Genomic DNA, 21,913 nt, shown 5'->3' with positions numbered 1-21,913 from the left:
ACAAGACAGTGTCCACTCTTGGAGAGCTCAGAGTCCAACTAGGGAACAAGAGCCCACTGATGAAATAGTATATAATATTCCCTGGTGCTAGCCGGGCGCAGTGGCACATGCCTGTCATCCCAGCCACTTGGGAGGCTGAGGCAGGAGGATGGGGAGTTCAAAGTCAATCTCAGCAAAAGCAAGGCACTAAGCAACTCGGTGATACCCTATCTCTAATAAAGTACAAAAAGAGGGCTGGGGATATGGCTCAGTGCTTGAGTGCCCCTGAGTTCAATCCCTGGTACCCCCCCCCCAAAAAAAGTGTATACACACACACACACACACACATACATATATATAATATATATATATATACAAATATATAAAAATATGAATATATATAAATATATATAGTCCCTGGTGCTTCTGGCAGGGAGATGGGGAAAGTACTCATCTTGAAATATGAGCCCCCCCTATTTTTCTTCACAAAGCCTATACTCCAAGAACCTAACCACCTGGGGATGGGAACTCGAGCCCCCTCTAGACTTTCTATCTTACCTAAAGGAAGTGAGGGGAGACTGAGAGGCAGAGCACAGGCTCCCTACAGGACAGACTGATGCTTCCTCACTTCCACCTTACAACTGCCCCAGTGCGGCTCCTGCAGAATAAAAAGGGAATGCAACATAGGATGGCAAGCCTCACATCTTATTTAAGAAGTCTCTGGGGCTGGGGTTGTGGCTCAGGGGTGGACCGCTTGCTGGGCATGTGTGAGGCACTGGGTTCCATTCTCAGCACCACTTGTAAATAAATAAATAAAGGTCCATTGACAACTAAAAAAAAAATGTCTCTGAGGCTGGAAAGACAGGGGGGCATCTCAAGGCCCTGGTTTCAATCCCCAGCATCAAAAAAGAAGAAGAAATGAAGAATTTGCTGGATAAACAAAATCAAGGGAATGGTCACCAGTAAACCTGATTTGTAAAATTTTAAATGAAGTTCATCAGAAAATTTTTGATCATAAATTCATATATACATAACAAAAGAAAGAGTATCAGAGAAGGAATACATGAACGTAAAATAAAATGTTTACTTTTTTTCTTTCTCTGGAAAGAAATATTCTTAAGACAGGGTCTGACTAGATTGGATAGACTAGCCTTGAACTTGTGGTCCTCATTTCCCCCTCAGCAACCCTCCTACTCGCCCCTGCAAGGAGCCAGCTGGGATTAGAGGCAGGAGCAACATTGCAGGCTTATTCTGAATTCTTAATCAACAGGTAATTATGAATAAGTAAGATAACGACAGCAATAATATGAAAGATGAGGAGTCAGACATGGTGGCGCATGCCTGTAATCCCAGCAACTCAGCAGGTTGAGTCAGGAGGATCAAGTTCAAAGCCAGCCTTATGGGGCTGGGGATAGAGCTCAGTTGGTAGAGTGCTTGCTTCACGTGCACAAGGCCCTGGGTTCAATCCCCAGCACCAAAAAAAAAAAAAAGCCAGCCTTAGCAACTTAGTGAGGCCCTAAGCAACTTGCGAGACCCTGTCTCAAAATAAAAAAATAAAAAGGATAAGAGGAACAAATTAGGACTTCTCTATTATAAAGTGTTCTACACCCTGTGAAACTGTACACTTGTTATTTGAAAGTGGACTTGGACTAGTTGTAAATACATATTGCAAATTGCAGGGCAAACGCCAAAAACATTTTCAAAAGAAGTACAATTAATATGCCAAGAGAGAATATAGAGTCACATATTTAAAAAAAAAAAAAGTGGAGACCTTTGAATTTCAGCAAGTCACTAAAGGATCATAAGAAGATTAATAAGATTAGATGTGTACTAAGAAGGACACTCTGAGGGGCTGGGGATGTAGCTCAGTGGTAGGGCACTTGCCTGGCACAAGTGAGGCCCTGAGTTCAATCCCTAGTACCACACACACACAAAAAAGAATGAATCTTATGATAAATTAATAATATCTCAATAAACTATTAATCTTAAGAAAGGAAGGAAGGAAGGAAGGAAGGAAGGAAGGAAGGAAGGAAGGAAGGAAGGAAGAAAGAAAGAAAGAAAGAAAGAAAGAAAGAAAGAAAGAAAGAAGGAAAGACTGACTTTGGGTTAGGCATGGTGGTGCACACCTGCAATCCCAATGACTTGGAAGGCTGAGGCAGGACGATGGCAAGTACGTAGCCAGCCTCAGCAATTCAGGGAGTCCCAGTCTCAAAATAAGCATTCCTGAGTTCAATTCCTAGTATGTGAAGAAAAGAAGGGAAGGGAAGGGAACTCTCTGGGCAATCATATGAAAATAGACGGGTGTGGGAGGACCTTGCAGGAAGCACGGAGGCCAGCCAGAAAGGAATCCTGATACTCCAGCCAAGAAGAGATAAGGTTCAAACGAACCCAAATACACCCAGAGAGACCAAAAGGAGAGAACCTTTTTTTTTTTTTTTTTTTTTTTTTAAAAACATATTTATTTATTTTTTTTTTAGTTATTGGCAGACACAACATCTTTGTTGGTATGTGGTGCTGAGGATCGAACCCGGGCCGCACGCATGCCAGACGAGCGTGCTACCACTTGAGCCACATCCCCAGCCCCAGGAGAGAACCTTTTAAAGCAGAGTCTTATGATTTACTAAGCAATTGGGTATAGGAGGAATGCTGTGCCAGTCAGGGGTCAAAACTGGAAAGGAGAACACAGAACCTCAGCGTTTTAGACCTTGGAGGTCTAGCCCTTTCTTAAAGGGCTTCCATCTGATAACCTCCCTTTTCTTGAGGGTGGGGGAATACCGGGGATTGAACTCAGGAACACTTCACCAGTGAGCTACATCCCCAGCCATATTTTGTATTTTATTTAAAGACAAGGTCTCACTGAGTTACTTAGCATCTCACTTTTGCTGAGGCTGGCTTTGAACTCGCGATCCTCCTGCCTCAGCCTCCCCAACCCCTACAAATCCTGAAAACCACTAAATTTAAGAGGCAAATCAAGAAAAGGAAGACCTGAGAGACGGGAGAGAGAGGAGATGGGAGAAACCAACAGGGGGGGAAAGGAAGTAATTTTTAGATTACTGTTAGGGTGGGAGAGACTTCAGGAAACTAATATGCTAGGAGCCATCATTCCTAAGAGGAAGGAAAGGGTTGGTGTGGAGGCCCACCGTGCAGTATGCACAGTGCCCTTGCCTCACCCTGAGCTGTGACTGAAGTGGCTATCTCTACAGAAGGCAGAAGCAAGTGTCCACTGGCCATGTCCACCTTTCCAGCTCCATTTGGGCTCCTACTGACTGGTTCACAGACCAACTGGAGTGAGGCAGGGAAAGGGTTCACTTCCCAGATGCTACAAGAAACTCAAAGAAGTTTTGGTGGCCAGAAGATCACATACCCCCTTGGTTTAGAGAAGCCCAGACTCACACTCACCAGAGACAGCCTGACTGAGCCAAACCCTATGCCTACCCCCTCAACACACACACACACACACACACACACACACACACACGGCTGAACTTCTATGACATCTCTCTCCACCCTCAACTCAACATTGCAAAGTCCTCTGCCTCTCCTAACAGAGGCACCCTGATGGGGTAATCATCTGCTAAATTACGAAAGAACTTCACCTGCTTAACTGAGGTCAGCATAGAAACTATACAGAGCCTGGTTTTTCATTTTTGTGGTTCTGGGAATTGAACCCAAGGGTGCCCTACCACTGAGCTACACCCCAGCCCTTATTATTTTTTCTTCTGAGGGTGTCACTGGCCTCAACCTTGTGATCCTCCTGCCTCAGCCTCCTGAGGTACTGGAATTATAGGCATGCACCACCATGCATGGCCAAACCCTGTTTTATTTAAACTATAAGACCCTCCTACACCCCCCCCAAAAAAACACCCTAAATTGTCAGTCTAGAACAATATTCCTTGCAGAATGATGGGCTTCTGTAATTGTCACCTTCTTGTCATTTACAGTTCTTTGTATGAATTCCCAGACATAAGCATTGGGACCAAGTCTATAATGTTCACTGCTGCATCTCTCATATACCCTCTAAAAATATATATTCCCTATCTGAAATGCATTCCAGCTTATTCTTGGGTTCTCTTGGCATAGAGGATGTTAACTCTTTTAAGTCAAACTCAGAATCTGCCCTGGTTACAGAAATAAGAGCAGGCTGTAAAGTTAGAAATATAAAATAATAATTTTTTAAAAAACAGACTTTTTTTTTTTGGTACCAGGAATTGAACCCAGGAGTGCTTAACCACTGAACAACATGCCCAGCCCTTTTATTTTTTTTATTTTATAAATATTGTTTTAGTTGTAGATAGAAACAATATCTTTATTTTTATTGGTTTTTATGTGGTGCTGAGGATTGAACCCAGTACCTCACATGTGAGGCTCTACCACTGAGCCACAACCCCAGCCCCCTTTTATTTTTTATTTTTATTTAATTAAAAAAAATTATTTGTTGCTTTTAGTCATATATGGCAGTATTTTGACATATCTGTAAATAGGGTTTAACTTCCCATTCTTGTGGTTGTACATGACGTGGAGTTATCAGTGTGCAGTGGCACACGCATCCATATATGAACATACGAAACTTATGACAATTCATTCTACTGTCTTTCCCATTCCCATCTCCTCCCTCCCCTACCTGCCTGCCTGTTGTGAGTCAGTGTCTGTCTATCAGAGAGAACATTAGGCTTTTTGGGACTAGCTTATTTTACTTAGCATGATAGCCTCCAGTTCCATCCATTTACTAGCAAATGCCATAATTTCATTCTTCTTTATGGATGAGTAATATCCCATTGTGTATAAATACCACTTATTTTTTGAGACAGGAATCTCAGTTGCTCGCTAAGTTGCTAAGGCTGATCTTGAACTTGGGATCGTCCTGCCTCACTCAGCTCCCACATTGCATAGATATGTGCCCCCACTCCCGGCTTCAGACTTTCTTTAATGAAGCTACGAATTATCTGCCCCCCTCCCATATTGAGTCATATCTGGTTTCTACATTTTGTCCATAGTAACTCTCCTTCCTCCCTCCCAAGCCATACCTAGTCCTCCCTAGAAAGGTCACCATCATGTCCAGGGTGGCCTTCTGAAGGATTATGGTTTCACTATGAGGACAAGGTGGAAAGTGGAAATCAAAAAGGTGATTGACTGCTATCTCCTAGGATTAGAGAGTGTCACATCTCAAAGACATTAGGAATCCAAGATCTTAGTTTACTGAAACCTAGAAAGGTTCACACTGCACCAGCATGGTGGGCATCTGGGGCACACATGGCCCTGCACTGCACACATGTAGCAAATATAAAGAGGAACAACAGATCCAGTCCTCAGAGTCTAACAATAGATGGGCCTGAGGTCACAAGGCTCTAAGTAACTCTAAGTCACTAAACAGGTCCTCTATCCACTACAGCCTATTTTGTTTTCTCTTTAAAAAAAAAAAAAAGATGAAGCCGGGCATGGTGATGCATGCCTGAAATCCCAGCAACTCATGAGGCCGTGGCAGGAGGATCACAAGTTCAAAGCTAGTCTCAGCAACTGAGCAAGACCCTTAGCAATTTAATGAGACCCTGTCTCAAAAAATAAAAAGGGCTGAGGATGTGACTCAGTGATTAAGTGCTCCTGGGTTCCATTTCTGGTATAAAAAAAAAAAAAAAAATCACCACCAAAATGAAACCAAGTGCAGTGGCACACGCATGTAATCCCAGATATTTTGGAAGCTGAGACTGGAGCATCACAAGTTCAAGACCCTATTTCTAAGTTAAAAAAACAAAATAAAAAGGATTGGGGATGTAGCTTAGTGGTAGAACACCCCGGGCTCAATCTCCAGTACTGCAAAACAAAACAAAACACAAAAGCCATGGTGACACATGCCTGCAGTTACAGCTACTAGAGGCTCAGGCACTTAAACCCATGAGTTCAAGACCAGCCTAGGCAACATAGTAAGATCCATCTCAAAATAATGAAAAAGAAAGGAGAAAAAAACAGATTACTACCTCATCTGAAGTGATACTTATCCTTCCCAGAGAGCCAATTTTCTCTGGCAAACAGTATCAAAGCTTGCTCAGAAAACAGGCTTCCAAACCCCTTCTTAAAAACAAAACATCATTAACAAGACAATGAAACAAAACAAACATCATGGTGGGTACTCACACCAGAGGGATATCAAGGCAGCCAGCTGGAGATGCTAGAAGGACAGGTCAAAGACCATTGAGATGGGGAGGATTTGTGTCAAGATTCCTAGAGCAATGTGGAGAATGAGAGTAATAATTAAACAAGCACCCAGAAACATGCATATTGGCACTCGTCTGACTCCAAGGCAACTGTGCTGTCTGGCACCAGACAACCAGAAGGAGAAATCTGCTTTGCCTTTTCCACAGAAGAGCCAATGGTCTAGAGATAGGCCGAGTGCAGAGATGAAAGCTCTAAACTGACTGACCCCTCATCTTGCACCTCCTTAGTTAAGGTTCTGAACTGAATTTTCTCTCCAAGGATCTGAAGCAGGTATGCAAGTAGCAGAAGTTTTCAAAATACTTTTAGTTGAATGCATGAATAGCTAAAGACATTCAGGGAAAATCTGTCTTCACTACAACATACTTAATTAGGTTCGAAAGACTGCTGGTAGGAAGGGATGAAGTCCAAAAACCTAGATGAAACTATTAATAATATCTAGCATTTCCTTTTTGACAATACTCTTATGTATTTGACAGACAGGACTGACAGTTAAGAGGCGCACACAAACATCAGCAAACTTCCAGGCTTTACTGGGTCTTAGAAAAATTCTAGGTTCTTGGTTTATAACAAGATATGAATCACTCTGTTCCTCCTACCTGGACAATAGCGTTTACAAACAATACTGTAAATTGTTTAGAAGTCAGTTCAAGTCCCAACTCTATCGTTTACAATTTCTAGCGCTGTGAGAACAAAATAAAATCTTGTACTAAAAGCATTTCACTAAGGATGTAATTTCCACAAGGGCAGATTTCGTGCACTGCCATGTCTCCAGCGTCTAGAATCTGGCCTGGAGCATACTTACCACATGATCCTCTGCAGGTAAAAGGAGTGGGAGGCAGCACTTCCGATCCAAGGTAGCTTAATAAAATCCAATGGGCCCCCCAAAACACCTTTAACTTCAGCTGTCAGCTCTCACCTCAAGATTCAGAGCCAGTCCCCGGTCTGTCTCTCGCCCTCCTACAGGTGACTTCTCCCCAAACAGAACTCCTCGAGCCCAGACTCTGACAAAGGGCTAAGGATATGGGTGCGCAATCCATACACCCCCCCACCCCCTCGCCCTGGCACAAGAAAGCAACGGGATCAGAGGAGAAGGGTTCACAGGCCACTCCTCACACCTCGTGGTCTCTGCAATTGGAAGTCCAGCCTGCGCTGTTCTGCAACCCTCCCTGGGCAGAGTCAGAACGAACTCAAGCTCCCTCCCCGGGATGGGGACACTGGAGGCAGATATGGCCGGTGGCCTCCTCTCATGGCCCCTTACCTGCTCCCAGGAGTGATGCACCAAGACTAGTGCCACCAGATGTAGCACACGTTGGAACTCTGGCCTGAAACACTGCCTTGGCAGGGTCAGGGAACCTCCCCCTCTCCCGCCCCTACGTCCCCCTTCGTGACCAATCACAGGCCGGGAGACTCCCGCCAGCCACGTGGGCGAGTTTTCTTCTTCCACGGGTCTCAGCCTGCCAGACTTGGCCTTCAGCAGCACCACCGCCCGCCTGCGCAGTGAGCGGGCACTTCGGCGCGCTTGCGCACTTTGGAGAAAGCAAAGTTGGACCCCGCCCCATACCGCTGCTTTTCTCCTCCGCTGTGCGTGCGAGGGACGTCGGGGGCGGTGCCGCAGCAGTTGCCCCTGGTAACGGGGGAGGCAGGAGGAGGAGGAGGAGGCGGAGGAGGAGGAGGAGGGACTCGGCGGGAGGATGGTGAGTGTAGGGGCCCGAGCCCCTCTAGAGCCGGCGGGTCGCCTCCCTCCCGTCCCCAGATCCAGGGCGGGGCACTGCGTTTAAGTCCGAGGAGGGAATGGGATGGCGCTCAGCCTGTGGTCTGGGTTCTGGATTGGTTTCGGGGGCGGCGGGGAGCCCCGAGGGTGGGCCCTGGAGGGAGGCCTGGGTCTGGGGAGGAAGGCGGGGTTTGCGATGGGTCCTAGGCTAGGGGAAGGGGCTGGCCGAGTGCGTGGATGACCTGAGCTCCATCATTAGTCTGGGGATAGGGCTGAAGATGGATCCGAGAACTGCGAAGAGCTGTCTCCTCACGCAGGCTTAGATCTTCCGGGGAATTGGCCTCCCCGCGCCGCAGGATAATGGGGTCCACATGGGGCCCAGCCAGAAGCGGGGAGAAGGGCCCGATACGGTCTTTGAGATCACCCCGGCGGCATCAAGGAGAGGGTAGCCTAGCTCTCCTCTTCCTTGCGTTGCGCGGGTCGCTGGATGAGGCGGGGAGGGATTAAGTCCCTGGACACAAAGAGGTGTCTCTTGGAAAGGATGCTTGGTAGATTTTTTCGACGTCTCAATGTCTGCAGACCCGAATTATTTATTTGCTGAGAGTTCTGCAAGGTCTGGTTGTTGATGGTGACCCATTTTTCGTTCTATGCTTAATCCGTGTTGGTAGAGGCGAATTAGCTGCCTAGTTCTTAGCATTTCCTTTGAAACCTGTTGCAATCCCCTTTTGCATTTGACCGCACCAGGATCAAAGGTCTTAATCCCAGTTTGGGGTCGCTAAACTAAATGGGACGAACCTTTTCTCTGTCAGCTAAAATTAAACTTTCTCATTATAAATCACAATACGTGACTGATTTGACCATTGACACTCAGTTTCTTATTGACTTTTGTGCAGTTAAGTAGAAAGAGCAAAAATGAAATTGAGTGCTTTTAGAGCTAGTGAAAGAAAAATATGATTTTAAAGCAGGTAGGTTGACTTACCAACTGCGAAGACCCAGTTATAGTTATTGCCTTATCCTATCCTGTAGTCCCTTCTTATGACTTTTTAAAATGGGGAATAACTTCTGTTGATTTGTGAATGAAAATCTAGATGTCCAGCAGAGAAAAATGCATGTCATTGGTCAGATTTACTCCAACGAGTAAATTTTGACAGAAAAGAAACTTCTATTGATTTTTACATTGTCAGATTGTTAAAGAAGTAGAATTATTTGATCTGAGGTTGCCAATCACATTTCACACTTGCTACATAAGCAGTTTTTTTAACCTCGGGCTGAACAGATTTTTACAAGTGTTTTCTTTCTATTAATCGTTTATACATGAGCTGTCCATTTAAAGGCTAAGTTTATCCCAACAAATGAGTGCAAACATAAATATTTACATAGAAAATAACTAAAATTGAAATAAAAAAGGCATGCAAAAACAACAGAGAATGAGATTTGTCATTATAGATGAGAAACATGAGAGTTGGCTAACTTTACCCAGTTTTGTTTATCAATTAAGTGAACTGTATAATTTCATGATTGCTTAATTTATAATTATAAGCCTCAATAAATTAACCACTGCTCATGTTTCCAGGTGCAAACTGGCACTGTGTACACCAAAATGACAGTGTATATGTAACATTGTTATATACAATTGTCCTATGTGATTTTTTTAAAGATCAAAACAGATTTTTTTTTTTCCTTAAAATTAACAATAAGAAATTAGGACAGGACTGGGGCAGTAGCTCAGTGGTAGAGTGCTTGCCTAGCACGTATTAGGCACTGGGTTCAATCCTCAGCACCACATAAACATTTAAAAAATATATAAAATAAAGGTATAGTATGTGTATCTACAATTAAAAATGTTTTTTTTTTTTTAAAGAAAGAAAGAAATTAGGGCAAATTATTCTGGGTTCTTTATCTGTTTTCTAAAACATTTCCCCCCATCCAAAAATGTGAGCTATTGTTAGAAATGGAAGTGGAGGGCTGGGGTTGTGGCTCGCTCAGTGGTAGAGTGCTCACCTAGCACACGCAAGGCACTGGGTTTGATCCTCAGCACCACATACAAATGAAATAAAGATATTGTGTCCACCTACAACTAAAAAATAAATGCTAAAAAAAAGAAATGGAAGTGGAACACTGAATTTAAATGGTCAGTGGTATGATAAAGTGTGTCAAGTCGTATCCATGAGTCCCTATAATTAACTGTACAACTGAAGAGTGAGCACTAGGCTTTTGTTTCTTTGTTTTAAAAACTTCAGCTATGACTAATATATTTTTTATTTGAATTAGGGCAACAAAAAATCATTATGAATTTCTCTGAACATTTAGGGTCAGCTGTTTTACCCCTGCCTTATGACTCCAAGTTCTTGTGTGTGTGTGTGTGTGTGTGTGTGTGTGTGTGTGTGTGGTACTGGGGATTGAACCCAATGGTGCTCTACACTGAGATACATTCCCAGCCTTTGAGACAGGGTCTTGCAAAATTACCCAGACTAGCCTCGAATTTGTGGTCCTCCTGTCTCAGCCACTGGGATTACAGACTTGCACCACCACAACCCTGACACCACGTTCTTGATGAAATATTAAGATGGCTAATTTTGGGGCTGGGAATGTGGCTCAAGTGGTAGCACGCTCGCCTGGCATGCGTGCGGCCCGGGTTCAATCCTCAGCACCACATACAAACAAAGATGTTATGTCTGCCGAAAACTAAAAAACAAATGTTAAAATTCTCTCTATCTCTCTCTCTCTCTCTCTCTTTAAAAAAAATAAATAAACTAATACTGTATTCTTAAAGGGAGATGAAGTTGGCATCTAGGAAAAAAGAAACACTTTATAAAAAAAAAGATGGCTAATTTTGGCACATAATTAACAACTGTTATTTAATATATAACTAAATTTAGTAATTATTTATGAAGTACTTTTTACATACATACTTTCTACATATGGTAGTGACCAAGCATGTTCAACACTTGACAATTGTTCCCAACAGTATTCATGTTTTCTGGTCAGAAAATGGTCCATAAATAATACACCAACACAGTGACACACACCTATAAACCCAGCTACTTACAGGGGGATCACAGGCTCAGGGCTAACCTGGGCAACTTAGTGAGACCCTGTCTTAAAATGAGTTGGGGACCTAGCCCAGTGATAGACCTCTCCTGGATTTACAAAAATGTGGGGGCTGGGGCTCAGTGGTAAGAGCAATGCTCAGTATGTGGATGGCCATACCATCCCCAGCACCACACAAAATTTATATAGTTAAAAAATATTTTATATATATATATATATATATATATATATATATATATATACACACACACACACACAAATTGTGTTATTTTTTATTTTTTTTAAGAGAGAGAATTTTTTAATATTTATTTTTTAGTTTCTCGGTGGACACAACATCTTTATTTTATTTTTATGTGGTGCTGAGGATCGAATCCAGCGCCCCATGCATGCCAGGCGAGCGTGTTACCACTTGAGCCACATCCCCAGCCCCACATTGTTTTATTGTTTTGAATGACTGCTATGCATCATGCTTTACATCTGTTATTGATTTAGTCCTTGTAACATTTTTCTTGAGGTGTAAGTATTGTTCCCATTTTCTGGATGGAATTGTGCCCACAGTTACTCACACAGGGAAGCTGAATATGGTCTGAAACTCTAAAGCCCACAATGTTTTTTATTTATTTGTTTTCTGGTACTAGGGATTGAATTCAGGGGCTCTTTACCACTAAGCTACATGCTCAGCCCTTTTCATTTTTTTACTTTGAGACGGGGTCTTGCTAAGTTTCTGAGGCTAGCCTCCAACTTAGAATCCTCCTGCCTCAGCCCCAAATGGTTAGGATTACAGGTATTTGCCACTGTACCTGGCAATAGTTCTGTTTAAAGGTTTAAAGAAGTAAAAAGAAATGACAGAAGTTCCATTTAAGCTAGTTATGGGGAGTGTATTATTTGACACTTCACTTAGTAGTTTTAATATATTTAAATTTTAGCCTCTCCTTACAAATGTGTGTGTGTGTGTATATATATATACGTATATATATATATGTATATATATATATACGTATATATATATACACGTATATATATGTATATATATATATGTATATATATACGTATATATATGTATATATATATATATATGTATATATATATATATGTATATATATATACACATACACACACACGTATGTCCTTGCTGGTTGGGTTAATATGATTCTGTATAGCATTTGCACTTGTCTTCCCTAGGCCATTCTGGAGATAGATAGATAGATATAGATATATATTTTTATACATGAACAACAATAGATTTATTTATTTTTGTATGGTGCTGAGGATCAAACCCAGTGCCTCACATGTGCTAGGCAAGTTTTTTACCACTGAGCCTCAACCCCAACCCCCATATATTTTCATATACCAAAAAATTCCTCTCCCCCTCCACCACTCTGGTTTCTTTCAGTGACCTAATTTGTATCATTTAGGTCAGTATGCCAAGCCTGTGCCAGGAGTTGAGTTTAAGCTGATTTTGAAGCAGATAAAATGTCTGCCGTCAGTAGCACATCTATTTATGATTTACCAGCAGAAAAGTTTGTTTAAATATTTTGTGGGTGAGTCAGATCACTTTTGTCCACCAGAGTGCAGAGAACTTATATACACACATGCTGATAACATATACATACCATTAGCTGAAGTTCTTGTTTCTTATTAGTTTTATTTAATGTCATAGGAAGGTTAATCCTACATAAAGATCATCCCTGTTTTGCTCACTGTAGTGCTTGAGGCACAATGTGGATGTTAATGGTAATTGACATGAATGGCTATTTGAGCCAAAAATATATTTTAAAAATTAATTTTGTTGTATTTATACTGTGCAACTCAGCTCCATCATAAATTTAACTTCTAATGTTGTTTCTTCATTTGACATTTAAAATAAAGTATGGCACAACAGATAGGAGCATAGAATACACTTACTCTGTCTTTCATCCAGCCTCTTAAATCAGCTTAAGATGTACCTTTCAGGCAGAACCCTGATATCTATAAATATCCTCTTCCCTGTTTAGCAAACCCCATAATCCCCCGATCCCTTGTCCTTGCTGGTTGGGTTAATATGATTCTGTGTAGCTTTTGCACTTGTCTTCCCTAGGCCATTCTGGAGATGCCATTTATCATTTTGCTGGAAGAAAATATTAGCTGAACTTTCCATTTCTATGAAATTTCACTTAAAGATGAAGCATCTGACATTATTGTTTCCTAATAAGGAAGATTACTCATTAGAAATGTAGAAGTACTGGGCTGGGGCTGGGGCTCAGTGGGAGAGTACTTGCCTGGCATGTGTGAGGCTCTGGGTTCGATCCTCAGCACCACATACAAACAAAGATGTGTTATGTCCGCCAAAAACTAAAAAATAAATATTAAAAAAATTATCTCTCAAAAAAAATAAAAAATAAAATAAAATAAAGGTTCATCAACATCTAAAAAAAAAAAAAAGAAAAAGAAAGAAATGTAGAAGTACTGTGTTCTATACCGTTAGATTAGTCAAATCTATGTATAGTTAGAATGATTCTTTTCTTATCTGTACTTTGTTTCTCTTCTTTACTTTTATGATGAATAAAAATTGTTTTTCTCTTAATTATTTAATTTCAAATATAATGTGTGTATGAAAGGTCTCAGCCTGTAGACGGCAGTATTTTTAGTATTTTTTTAAAGAGATGCATGATGAAAAGCCCAAAACATTAAACTTAATAATATTTTATAAGCAATGGACCTTCCTTCATAATTTCTACAGTAATAGATAATGCATGAGAACTTTGCCTGTATGTCATTTAATGTATTAATTTGATAAATTTCCTGTTTTAGAATTTATTATGAGAGCTAATAAGGGTTAGGGTTGCAGCTCAGTGGTAGAATACTTGTCTAGCACACAAGATCCTGGGTTCCATTCTCAGCACTTCATATAAATAAATAAAATAAAGGTCCATTGACAACTAAAAACAAAAAAATTTTTAAAAAGAGGTAATGAAACCCTTTCTTTTCACATCCAATTTGGAACTCAGGATGAGCAGTATGATGTGTTTTCCCTGTTCTTAGCCTTTTTATATCACCATTTCCCTAAGGATCTCAGAATTATAATTTTAACTGTTTTGAAAGGTGGTATTATAAATGAGTGATTGCAATATAGTTAATAGAAACCCAGGAGACGTCTTATATATTTTTTGGAGGAAGGGGGTCCCAGGATTTTACTCAGGGTCATTTAACCACTGAGCCACATCCCCAGCCCTTTTTAAATATTTATTTATTTATTATTATTTAATTAAATTATTTATTTTGGGTACTGGGAATTAAACTCAGGGGCACTCAAAAACTGAGCCACATCCCTAGTCCTTTCTGTATTTTACTTGTGTGGGTGTAGTGTGTGTGTGGGGGGGTATGGGGTGTGTATAGTGTGTTTATGGTGTGTGTAGTGCTGGGGATTGAACCCCAGGCCTTGTGCATGCAAAGCAAGCACTCTACCAACTGAGCTATATCCTCAGCCCCTCCTTTCTGTATTTTATTTAGAGATAGGGTCTCACCAAGTTGCTTAGCACCTCACTTTTGCTGAGGCTGGCTTTGAACTTGTGATCCTCCTGCCTCAGCCTCTGGGATTATAGGTGTGGGCCACTGTACCCCAGTCTCACTAAGTTGCTTAAGGCCTCTCTAAGTTGCTACAGCTGACTTTGAACTTGGAAACCTCCTGCCTCAGCCTCCCAAATCACTGGGATTATGGGCATGCGCCACTGTGCCTGGCATAAATATAATATTAAGATGGAATGGTGTCAAAGTATTCAAGGCCAGATGAGATAAAAACAAAAGAAAAACAAGAAGATAAAAAGGGGCACTGGGGATGTAGCTCAATAGTAGAGCACTTCCCTAGCATATACAAGACCCAGGACTCAATCCCTAGTACTGAGAGAAAAAAAAAAAAAAATCCTGCCTTTAACAAAAGGTTATGCCTATCTTTGTTTGAAATCTATGCAGTCTCTCTTAAATCTTTTGGCATAAAATATGTCTGTCTTAGACTAAACCTTCCAATTCATTGCTGGAAAAAAATTGAGGCATACAGAGGTTAATGTCCTTAGGAAGTCAGTGCAAATACAATACCAGAGTGGTAAACATAGAGTCTCTGAGGCAGAAAGGAGTTCTTAACAATTATGCATATTTGCATATTATTGTCCAAAGACCTAATTGTTGAGAATTATTTCATGGAAGTATTATTTGATCTTAGTGAACAAACTGGTTTGAATTATTGCCTAGTGCAATGCGGATGATAAATACAACCATTTTATGTAATTCTAAGACTCAGCTTGAAGGAATTTCTACTCTGGCGGAGAGATTAGATTGTATACCCTTTAAACTCTTGGATCCTTTGATTCTTGTTGTAGCCATGCCTCATTAGAACAAGATTGTCAGATGTAGGATGGAACAAATAACTATCTTATAAAATTTTTCTTGGCTAAAAAACAACATGGCTTAAGTTTGTAAGTGTAACTCAGTGGTAGAGTGCTTGCCTAGCGTGTGTGAGTCTTTGGGTTTGGTCCCCAGCACCAAGAAAACAAAAACAACCCTGGTTAAATTTTGATGTTTTTTGCATCATGAATGCCTTTTACAGTTCCCTATTGCCTAACTTGTCTGTTGTATCAGATTTATCATCCAAAAAACAGATCAATACTGTGTACCTAAAATTTTATGATGATTGAGTATTTTGAATGAAGAAGTCTTAAACATGAACTGTAATAGGTCGAGACTTAAACACAGAGGAGTCCGGCTACAATTTCATACAACCTTTTTGTGTGGTGCCTTAAAATCTTGCATTAACTTTGGGCAGATGATTCTATTTACTTGAACAACTGTTATCTGGTATCTAATAAGTGCCAGGCATTGTGGAAGACAGAAGCTATTATCCTTACCCACTAAAAACTTCACTATAGAAAAGGAGAAAAATACAAAAATCAGTTACCTAATCTGATATGATGAGTGTGAAGAGCTTTAGGAACACAGGTGGGGTAGTAGTTCGCACTTCCACAAGATTTGGGGTGATTGCTAAACTGGATTAATAGTAGGAGCAGAAATAAGTCATGTATTAGAGTGGAAAGTAATAGTATAAGCTCTCCATAACCAAGAACTTATAAGGAGAAGTCATTCTGATATGCTGTAATATCAAAGTTATTGCCCCCAAAATAATCTGTCTCCTTCATGGTTGTTTAAGGGCTTACTCTCCATTTTGCGCAAGTTGAAAAGTGCGCCAGACCAGGAGGTGAGAATTCTTCTCCTGGGCTTGGATAATGCTGGCAAGACCACTCTGCTGAAGCAGCTTGCGTCTGAAGACATCAGCCACATCACCCCTACGCAGGTGAGCACTTCCTTGGTTCCAGGTGCTATGTGACACAAGGAAAATGACACCAGCAGTGGGAGAGACAAAATGAGAAATATAGTTTTGTCCACTTCCAAGGGTTGTTTCTGAGCAGAGTCTATTCAGTCTAAAAATAATCACATTTTATACATTATATGAAGACATGCCATGCATAGAGCTGTGCAATTCATAGAGATGGAAAGTAGACTGGCAATTACTGAAGCTGGGCAGGGGGAATGGGAAGTTTTGTTTAATGGATACAAAGTCAGTTTTGCAAGATGAAAACAGTTCTATGGATGGATGTACACCTTGTGAGTGTACCTAATGGCAATCACCTGTACACTTTAAAATAGTTAAGAAGACACATTTTATATTATGTATATTCTACCACAATTCTAAATGTATATACATATATATGTATATATACATATTTTTTGTATCAAGATAATAAATTATTTCAGATATAAGTGATTATATATATTATATATGCATTTTTTTCTTTTTCCTCATGCTGGGGATTGAACCCAGAACCTTCAAACATGTTAGGCAAGCACTCTACCACTCAACTGCACCCTGAGCCTTATATTCTTTTTTTTTTTTTTTCCCCTTTGTGATACTGGAGATTGAACCTGGTGCCTCACACCTCATAGGCAAATGCTCTTCTACTGAGCTAAGTCCCCAGCACACACACACACCCTTTTTTTTTTTTTTTTTTGGTACCAGGGATTAAACCCAGAGGTGTAACCACTTAGCTACATCCCCAGCCCTTTTTATTTTTTATTTTGAGACAGGATCTTGCTAAATTGCTGAGACTATCTTTGAACTTGCAGTCCTCTTGCCTCATCTGCCCAGATCTCTGGGATTATAGGGATGCACCACCGTGCCAAGCCCAGCCTTTTTTATGTTTTGGGGTATTGGGGATCAAACCCAGGGTTTGCAAAGTGCATGCAAAGCAAGCACTCTACCAACTGAGCTATATCCCAGCCATTAAAATTATAAAAACAAAGCTTTATTCTGATTATTAGTACATGTAGAAAATGCAAAGAACATATAAAATACTAAAGAATATTCTGAGAAAAACCCACTGTTGCTATTTTAGTGTGTGTTTTTTATTTTTAAAATAAAAAACAAAGCCAGGTTTACTGGTGCATGCCTATACTCCCAACTACTTGGTAAGCTGAGACAGGAAGATGGCAGGTTGGAGACCAACTTTGGAAATTTAACAAGAACCTGTCTCAAAATAAAAATAAATTAGGTCTGGGGTTGTGACTCGGGTAGAGAGCTTGCCTAGCATGCATGAGGCACTGGGTTTGATCCTCAGCACCACATAAAATCAACAAATAAAAAAAATTAAAAGGACTGAGAATAAAGTTCAGTGGTAGAGTACCTGTGGGTTTAATCTCCAGTATTACATACAAAAATAATTTTAAAAAATTGTTTGAATGCCATGGCACACATGAGGATCGTGACTTCAAAGCCAGCCTCAGAAACTTAGTGAGGCACTTAGCAACTAAGCAAGACCCTGTCTCTAAATAAAATACAAAAAGGGGTTAGGGTTGTAGCTCAGTGGTAGAGCACTTGCCTAGCACATGTGAAGCACTGGGTTCAATCCCCAGCACCACATAAAAATAAGTAAATAAAATAAAGGTATTGTGTCCATCTACAGCTAAAAAAAATATTTTAAAAAAAAAAGGAAGCCAGGTGTGGTGGTGCACACCTGTAATCCCAGTGGTTCTGGAGGCTGAGACAGGAGGATTGCAAGTTCAAAGCCAGCCTCAGTAACTGCGAGACACTAAGCAACTCAGTGAGGCCCTGTCTCTAAATAAAATACAAAATAGGGCTAGGGATGTGGCTCAGTGGTTGAGTGCCCCTTAGTTCAATCCCTGGTACCAAAAAATAAATGGAGGGAGAGGGCTGGAAGGGCTGGGGATGTTGCTCAGTGGTTAGGCACCCCTGGGTTCAATCCTCAGTACCAAAAAGAAAAAAAAATTAAATTTTAAAAACCAATTTAAGTCCAGCCTGAACAATCTTATTTTTTCCTAAGCAAGAAAAACACAAAGGATAAGGCAGTGGTGTTGCTCACAGAGGGAGGTATAAGGACAAGTCCTGATTGGAAAGACATTAATAGGCTTCTTTGGGCCTCATTCCCCATAAGAAGTCCTGAGAAAACTTAACTTTGGGCCAAGCTGATAGGGACAGCCCACTGGGCTTAGTCACTTCAAAGTGTTTGAACATTAGAGATTTTTTTTTTTTTTTTAACCAAAACCAGCATTTTCTACCATTGTACTGTGATAAGACCGTGACTTCAGGTTTGAATGGTAGTGCTGATGTATTTCATGGCATATGAATCTTAGTGATGCACAACTTTTTGCAGAAAAGTCATTTTAACTGCTACCAAATGAACAATTTTACAGCTTTTGAACAAATTTAATGTATAGCCCAAGGAGGAGCAAATTACAGCAGTCTAGCCTAGAAGGGCTGAAAACACATATTAGTGTGTCAGGATTTCTGCCAGAAAAAGAACAGCTATGTTAGTACTAGCACTAGACTGTATTTCTCAAGAGCACTAAAAAGACTCCCATTCTGCAAACAGTAATGAACTCAAAATTATGAACCCAAAGTTCCAGTTCTAACCTTTAGGCTTTGTTTGGGTGTTATAGGTGACTCTGTTATTACAACATGTCAAGGTTTGATGTTTATTCTTTAAAAAGAAACTTATGGTATCCTTGTTTAACATTAGGCTATTATAATAAATTTAGAATGTATAAATAAATTACATTAGGAAACTAGAAATCACAATGCCCAAATGAAACCACTGTTAACACATGATTGTATTCGTTCAATTTTAATGTTTGGGTTTTTCTTATGAATATGTGTGTGTGTGTGTGTGTGTGTACACATACATATATGTATATATCCAATATACATATACTTTAAAAATAAAAAGTGGCAAAAAATATTTTAAAAATAAAAATAAAAAGCAGCTCATACAGAATACACTATTTTATATTTTTCACTTAATAACAAAACAATAATATCTTTCTATGTTGTTTATATATGTAATTCACATTTCCAAACGTTTGTACCTATTCGTTATTATTTCCTTAGAATAATTTCCTAGTAGATTTGTTGGGTCTGATGGTGTACAATTTAAGGCAGTTGTTAAGTACAGTCAAATTCCAAGATTTACTGTCACCTGTTCCCTGCTTCATTTTAGAAAGAGTTGATATTCCTGGGCTTGATGTTTAATATCATTGTTGAATGTAGGATTTTTAAACGCACAAAAGTCATTTTGTCAGTGAGTCGCAATGTAGCTACTGCTCATGATGAGCTTAAACATTTCCCTTTAGAGTTTTTAAACTTCTAGTTTATTCAGTCATTGGCATTTTAGAGGAGCAATAGTCAGTATCATCCCTGGTTATCCTCTAGTGGCTATTCCTCGGTGGGAATTGGTGGCAGTGATCCTGTACGATGGCACTGAGCTTTGTCCTTCTGTGCTAGGCAGTAGTATTGGCAAGCTGCCAGATGAGGCGAATGTTTATGGAGGCGTCCCCAGGCCCACTGAACTCCAGTTATTCTGGATGAAATGTCTCTTCTTCAGTAGTGAACTGCTGCTTGGATTTCTTTTCAAAACTTTGTTTTCCTGTATCTTTTTTGTAGTTGTAGATGGACAGCATGCCTTGATTTGTTCATTTTTATTTGGTGCTAAGGATCGAACCCAGTTCTTCACACGCACCAGGCAAGCACTCTGCCACTGGGCTACAGCCCCAGCCCCTCCCTGTATCATTTTTGCAAGAAGTTTTGTTTTTGTTTTTGTTTTTTTTAAATTCTTGCTCATGAAATGCCTTCTCTCTGAACCCCAAAGGTCTTATTAATTTGTTTCCCTCCACGCTAACTCCCAGCTGGCCATTCTGCTTGTCCCCAATTTGCTCACCTTGAGTAACTGTCCTAAAAAATGAATACTTTGTTTTTAGGTTCATCAGAGATACCCATTATATGCAGTTTCAAATGACTGCCTGTCTGCTTGTCGTTTCCCTCCCTGTAGCTGGGGCCCCACTTCAGAGGTTGGACATGCTGTCCCAGGAGGCCTCACCTCCCCACTGCACCCACACCCCACTTAGGAAACCGGTTTCCTCCAGTGTCCTCAGTTCAGCTCACTCTTTTTCCTGGTTAATCCATTTGACAAAATGGATCATTTTGAGTTATACTTAGTCTAATCTCCAGATTTGTAGCTGTTGTCTCTTTTTAAACTTAGCATTTGTTCTTTCCTGGTGTTTTTAGAGTAAGCTTCTGGTTTTATGTTAGTTATATATAATGCCCTATTAAATTTGCCATCCTCAGCACTCAGCAGGGGGATGTGGTCTCTGCTGATCATAGGTCTTCAGCTTGTGTGTTTCGTGAGGCGGGGGGGGCGGTTTCTGGGTATGGAGCCCAGGACCTTGTGTATATGAGGCAAACACTGTACCTCTAAGCTATACCGCCAGCCATTTTTTCTATTATAGAAAATATCATGTTAGCCCTGACATTTTTAGCCCTAATTCCACAACCTGAGTGAAATAAGCATGTATAAATATGTTTTCTTTCACATTACCGTAAACCATTTTCAGTATTAACAGTATCTCATCTGGAGAAAAAAACTATTATATCTGGCAGAGTACCTCAATTGGTTTTGTGGGGGGTTTTGGTTTGCTTTGGTTTTTGTTTTATTGGTACTGGGGTTGAACCCAAGGACATTCTATCACTGAGCTGTATCCCTTTTTGTTTCTTATTTTGATATAGCCTCTCCCTAATTGTCCAGTCTGGCCTCAAACTTGCAATCCTCCTGCCTCAGCCTCCCAAGTAGCTGGAATTACAGGCATGCACCACCAAGCCTGGCCTGAATAAATGTTTAAAATAATCCTAGGTGCCAAGGGTATAACTCAGTGGTAGAATATGTGTCTAGTATACTTGAGACCCTGGGTTTAAGCCCCAGCTCAAGTGCATGCATCTCCACAGACAAACTATTAAATGTAATTTCATCAAAATTAATAAAACTTGGTGTTTTTGCCTCTGTTTCAGGGTTTTAACATCAAAAGTGTACAATCACAGGGTTTTAAACTGAATGTATGGGACATTGGTGGACAGAGGAAAATCAGACCATACTGGAGGAATTATTTTGAAAATACTGATATTCTTGTAAGTACTCCTTCCGATGTGCTAGTTCGTAATCCTTTCTGCCTGTGTAAGAAACAGTGACACTGTAACGTTCCCCCCATCCCAGTACTGGGTATTGAACCCAGAGACCCTCTAGCATTGAACTATATATCCCTGTACTTTCTGTCTATCTACCTACCTATTTATTTATTTATAGATGGGATCTGGCCAAGTTGCCAAGGCTGGCCTTAAATTTGTGATCCTCCTTCCCCCCTGTCCTGAGTAGCTGACTGCCCAACTGTAATGTTCTTTCTCGTCAGTAGTTCCATTGCCTTGATGTTAATTGTGAGTTAGCAGAATTACATTAGGCTGCAGGCTGGAGAGGAGAAACATCTCTGTGTGACAAGTACATGATATTTTGCTGTCGCTCAGTAACAACGTTACCCCCACCCACCTTGGCAAAGTAAAGTGTTTATTAATTACCATTATGATATGATATTAATTACCAT

At 40.5% G+C, this 21,913-nt stretch overlaps 2 protein-coding genes across 9 annotated transcripts in view; one reads left to right on the top strand and one right to left on the bottom strand.

Moving 5' to 3' along the window:
* The window catches only part of LOC107149842 (WW domain binding protein 1-like), a 78,462-nt gene extending 70,885 nt beyond the window's left edge, over nt 1-7,577 (bottom strand). For 3 of the 8 annotated variants that reach the window (XM_048807250.1, XM_048807252.1, XM_015494727.2), the window contains exons 1-2: nt 7,448-7,506; nt 6,109-6,195 (exon numbers count right to left, since the gene is read on the bottom strand). The gene's annotated coding sequence lies outside the window, so the exon portion shown is untranslated. Of the gene's footprint in view, nt 1-537; nt 558-6,108; nt 6,196-6,991; nt 7,204-7,447 lie in introns of those variants that run through there. The other 5 variants (XM_048807244.1, XM_048807247.1, XM_048807245.1 and 2 more) reach the window with 5 other exon arrangements.
* Nucleotides 7,578-7,735: 158 nt separating this feature from the next.
* Nucleotides 7,736-21,913, top strand: part of Arl3 (ADP ribosylation factor like GTPase 3) — a 40,795-nt gene continuing 26,617 nt past the window's right edge. The window contains exons 1-3 of the mRNA XM_015494732.2: nt 7,736-7,883; nt 16,128-16,271; nt 21,330-21,446. Of these exons, the coding sequence (XP_015350218.1) occupies nt 7,881-7,883; nt 16,128-16,271; nt 21,330-21,446 (264 nt within the window). The 5' untranslated portion in view covers nt 7,736-7,880. The remainder of the gene's footprint in view (nt 7,884-16,127; nt 16,272-21,329; nt 21,447-21,913) is intronic.

The sequence above is a fragment of the Marmota marmota genome, unplaced genomic scaffold, assembly GCF_001458135.2.
Source record: "Marmota marmota marmota unplaced genomic scaffold, marMar, whole genome shotgun sequence".
NCBI lineage: Eukaryota > Metazoa > Chordata > Mammalia > Rodentia > Sciuridae > Marmota > Marmota marmota.
This window is presented reverse-complemented; position numbering and strand designations above follow the sequence as displayed.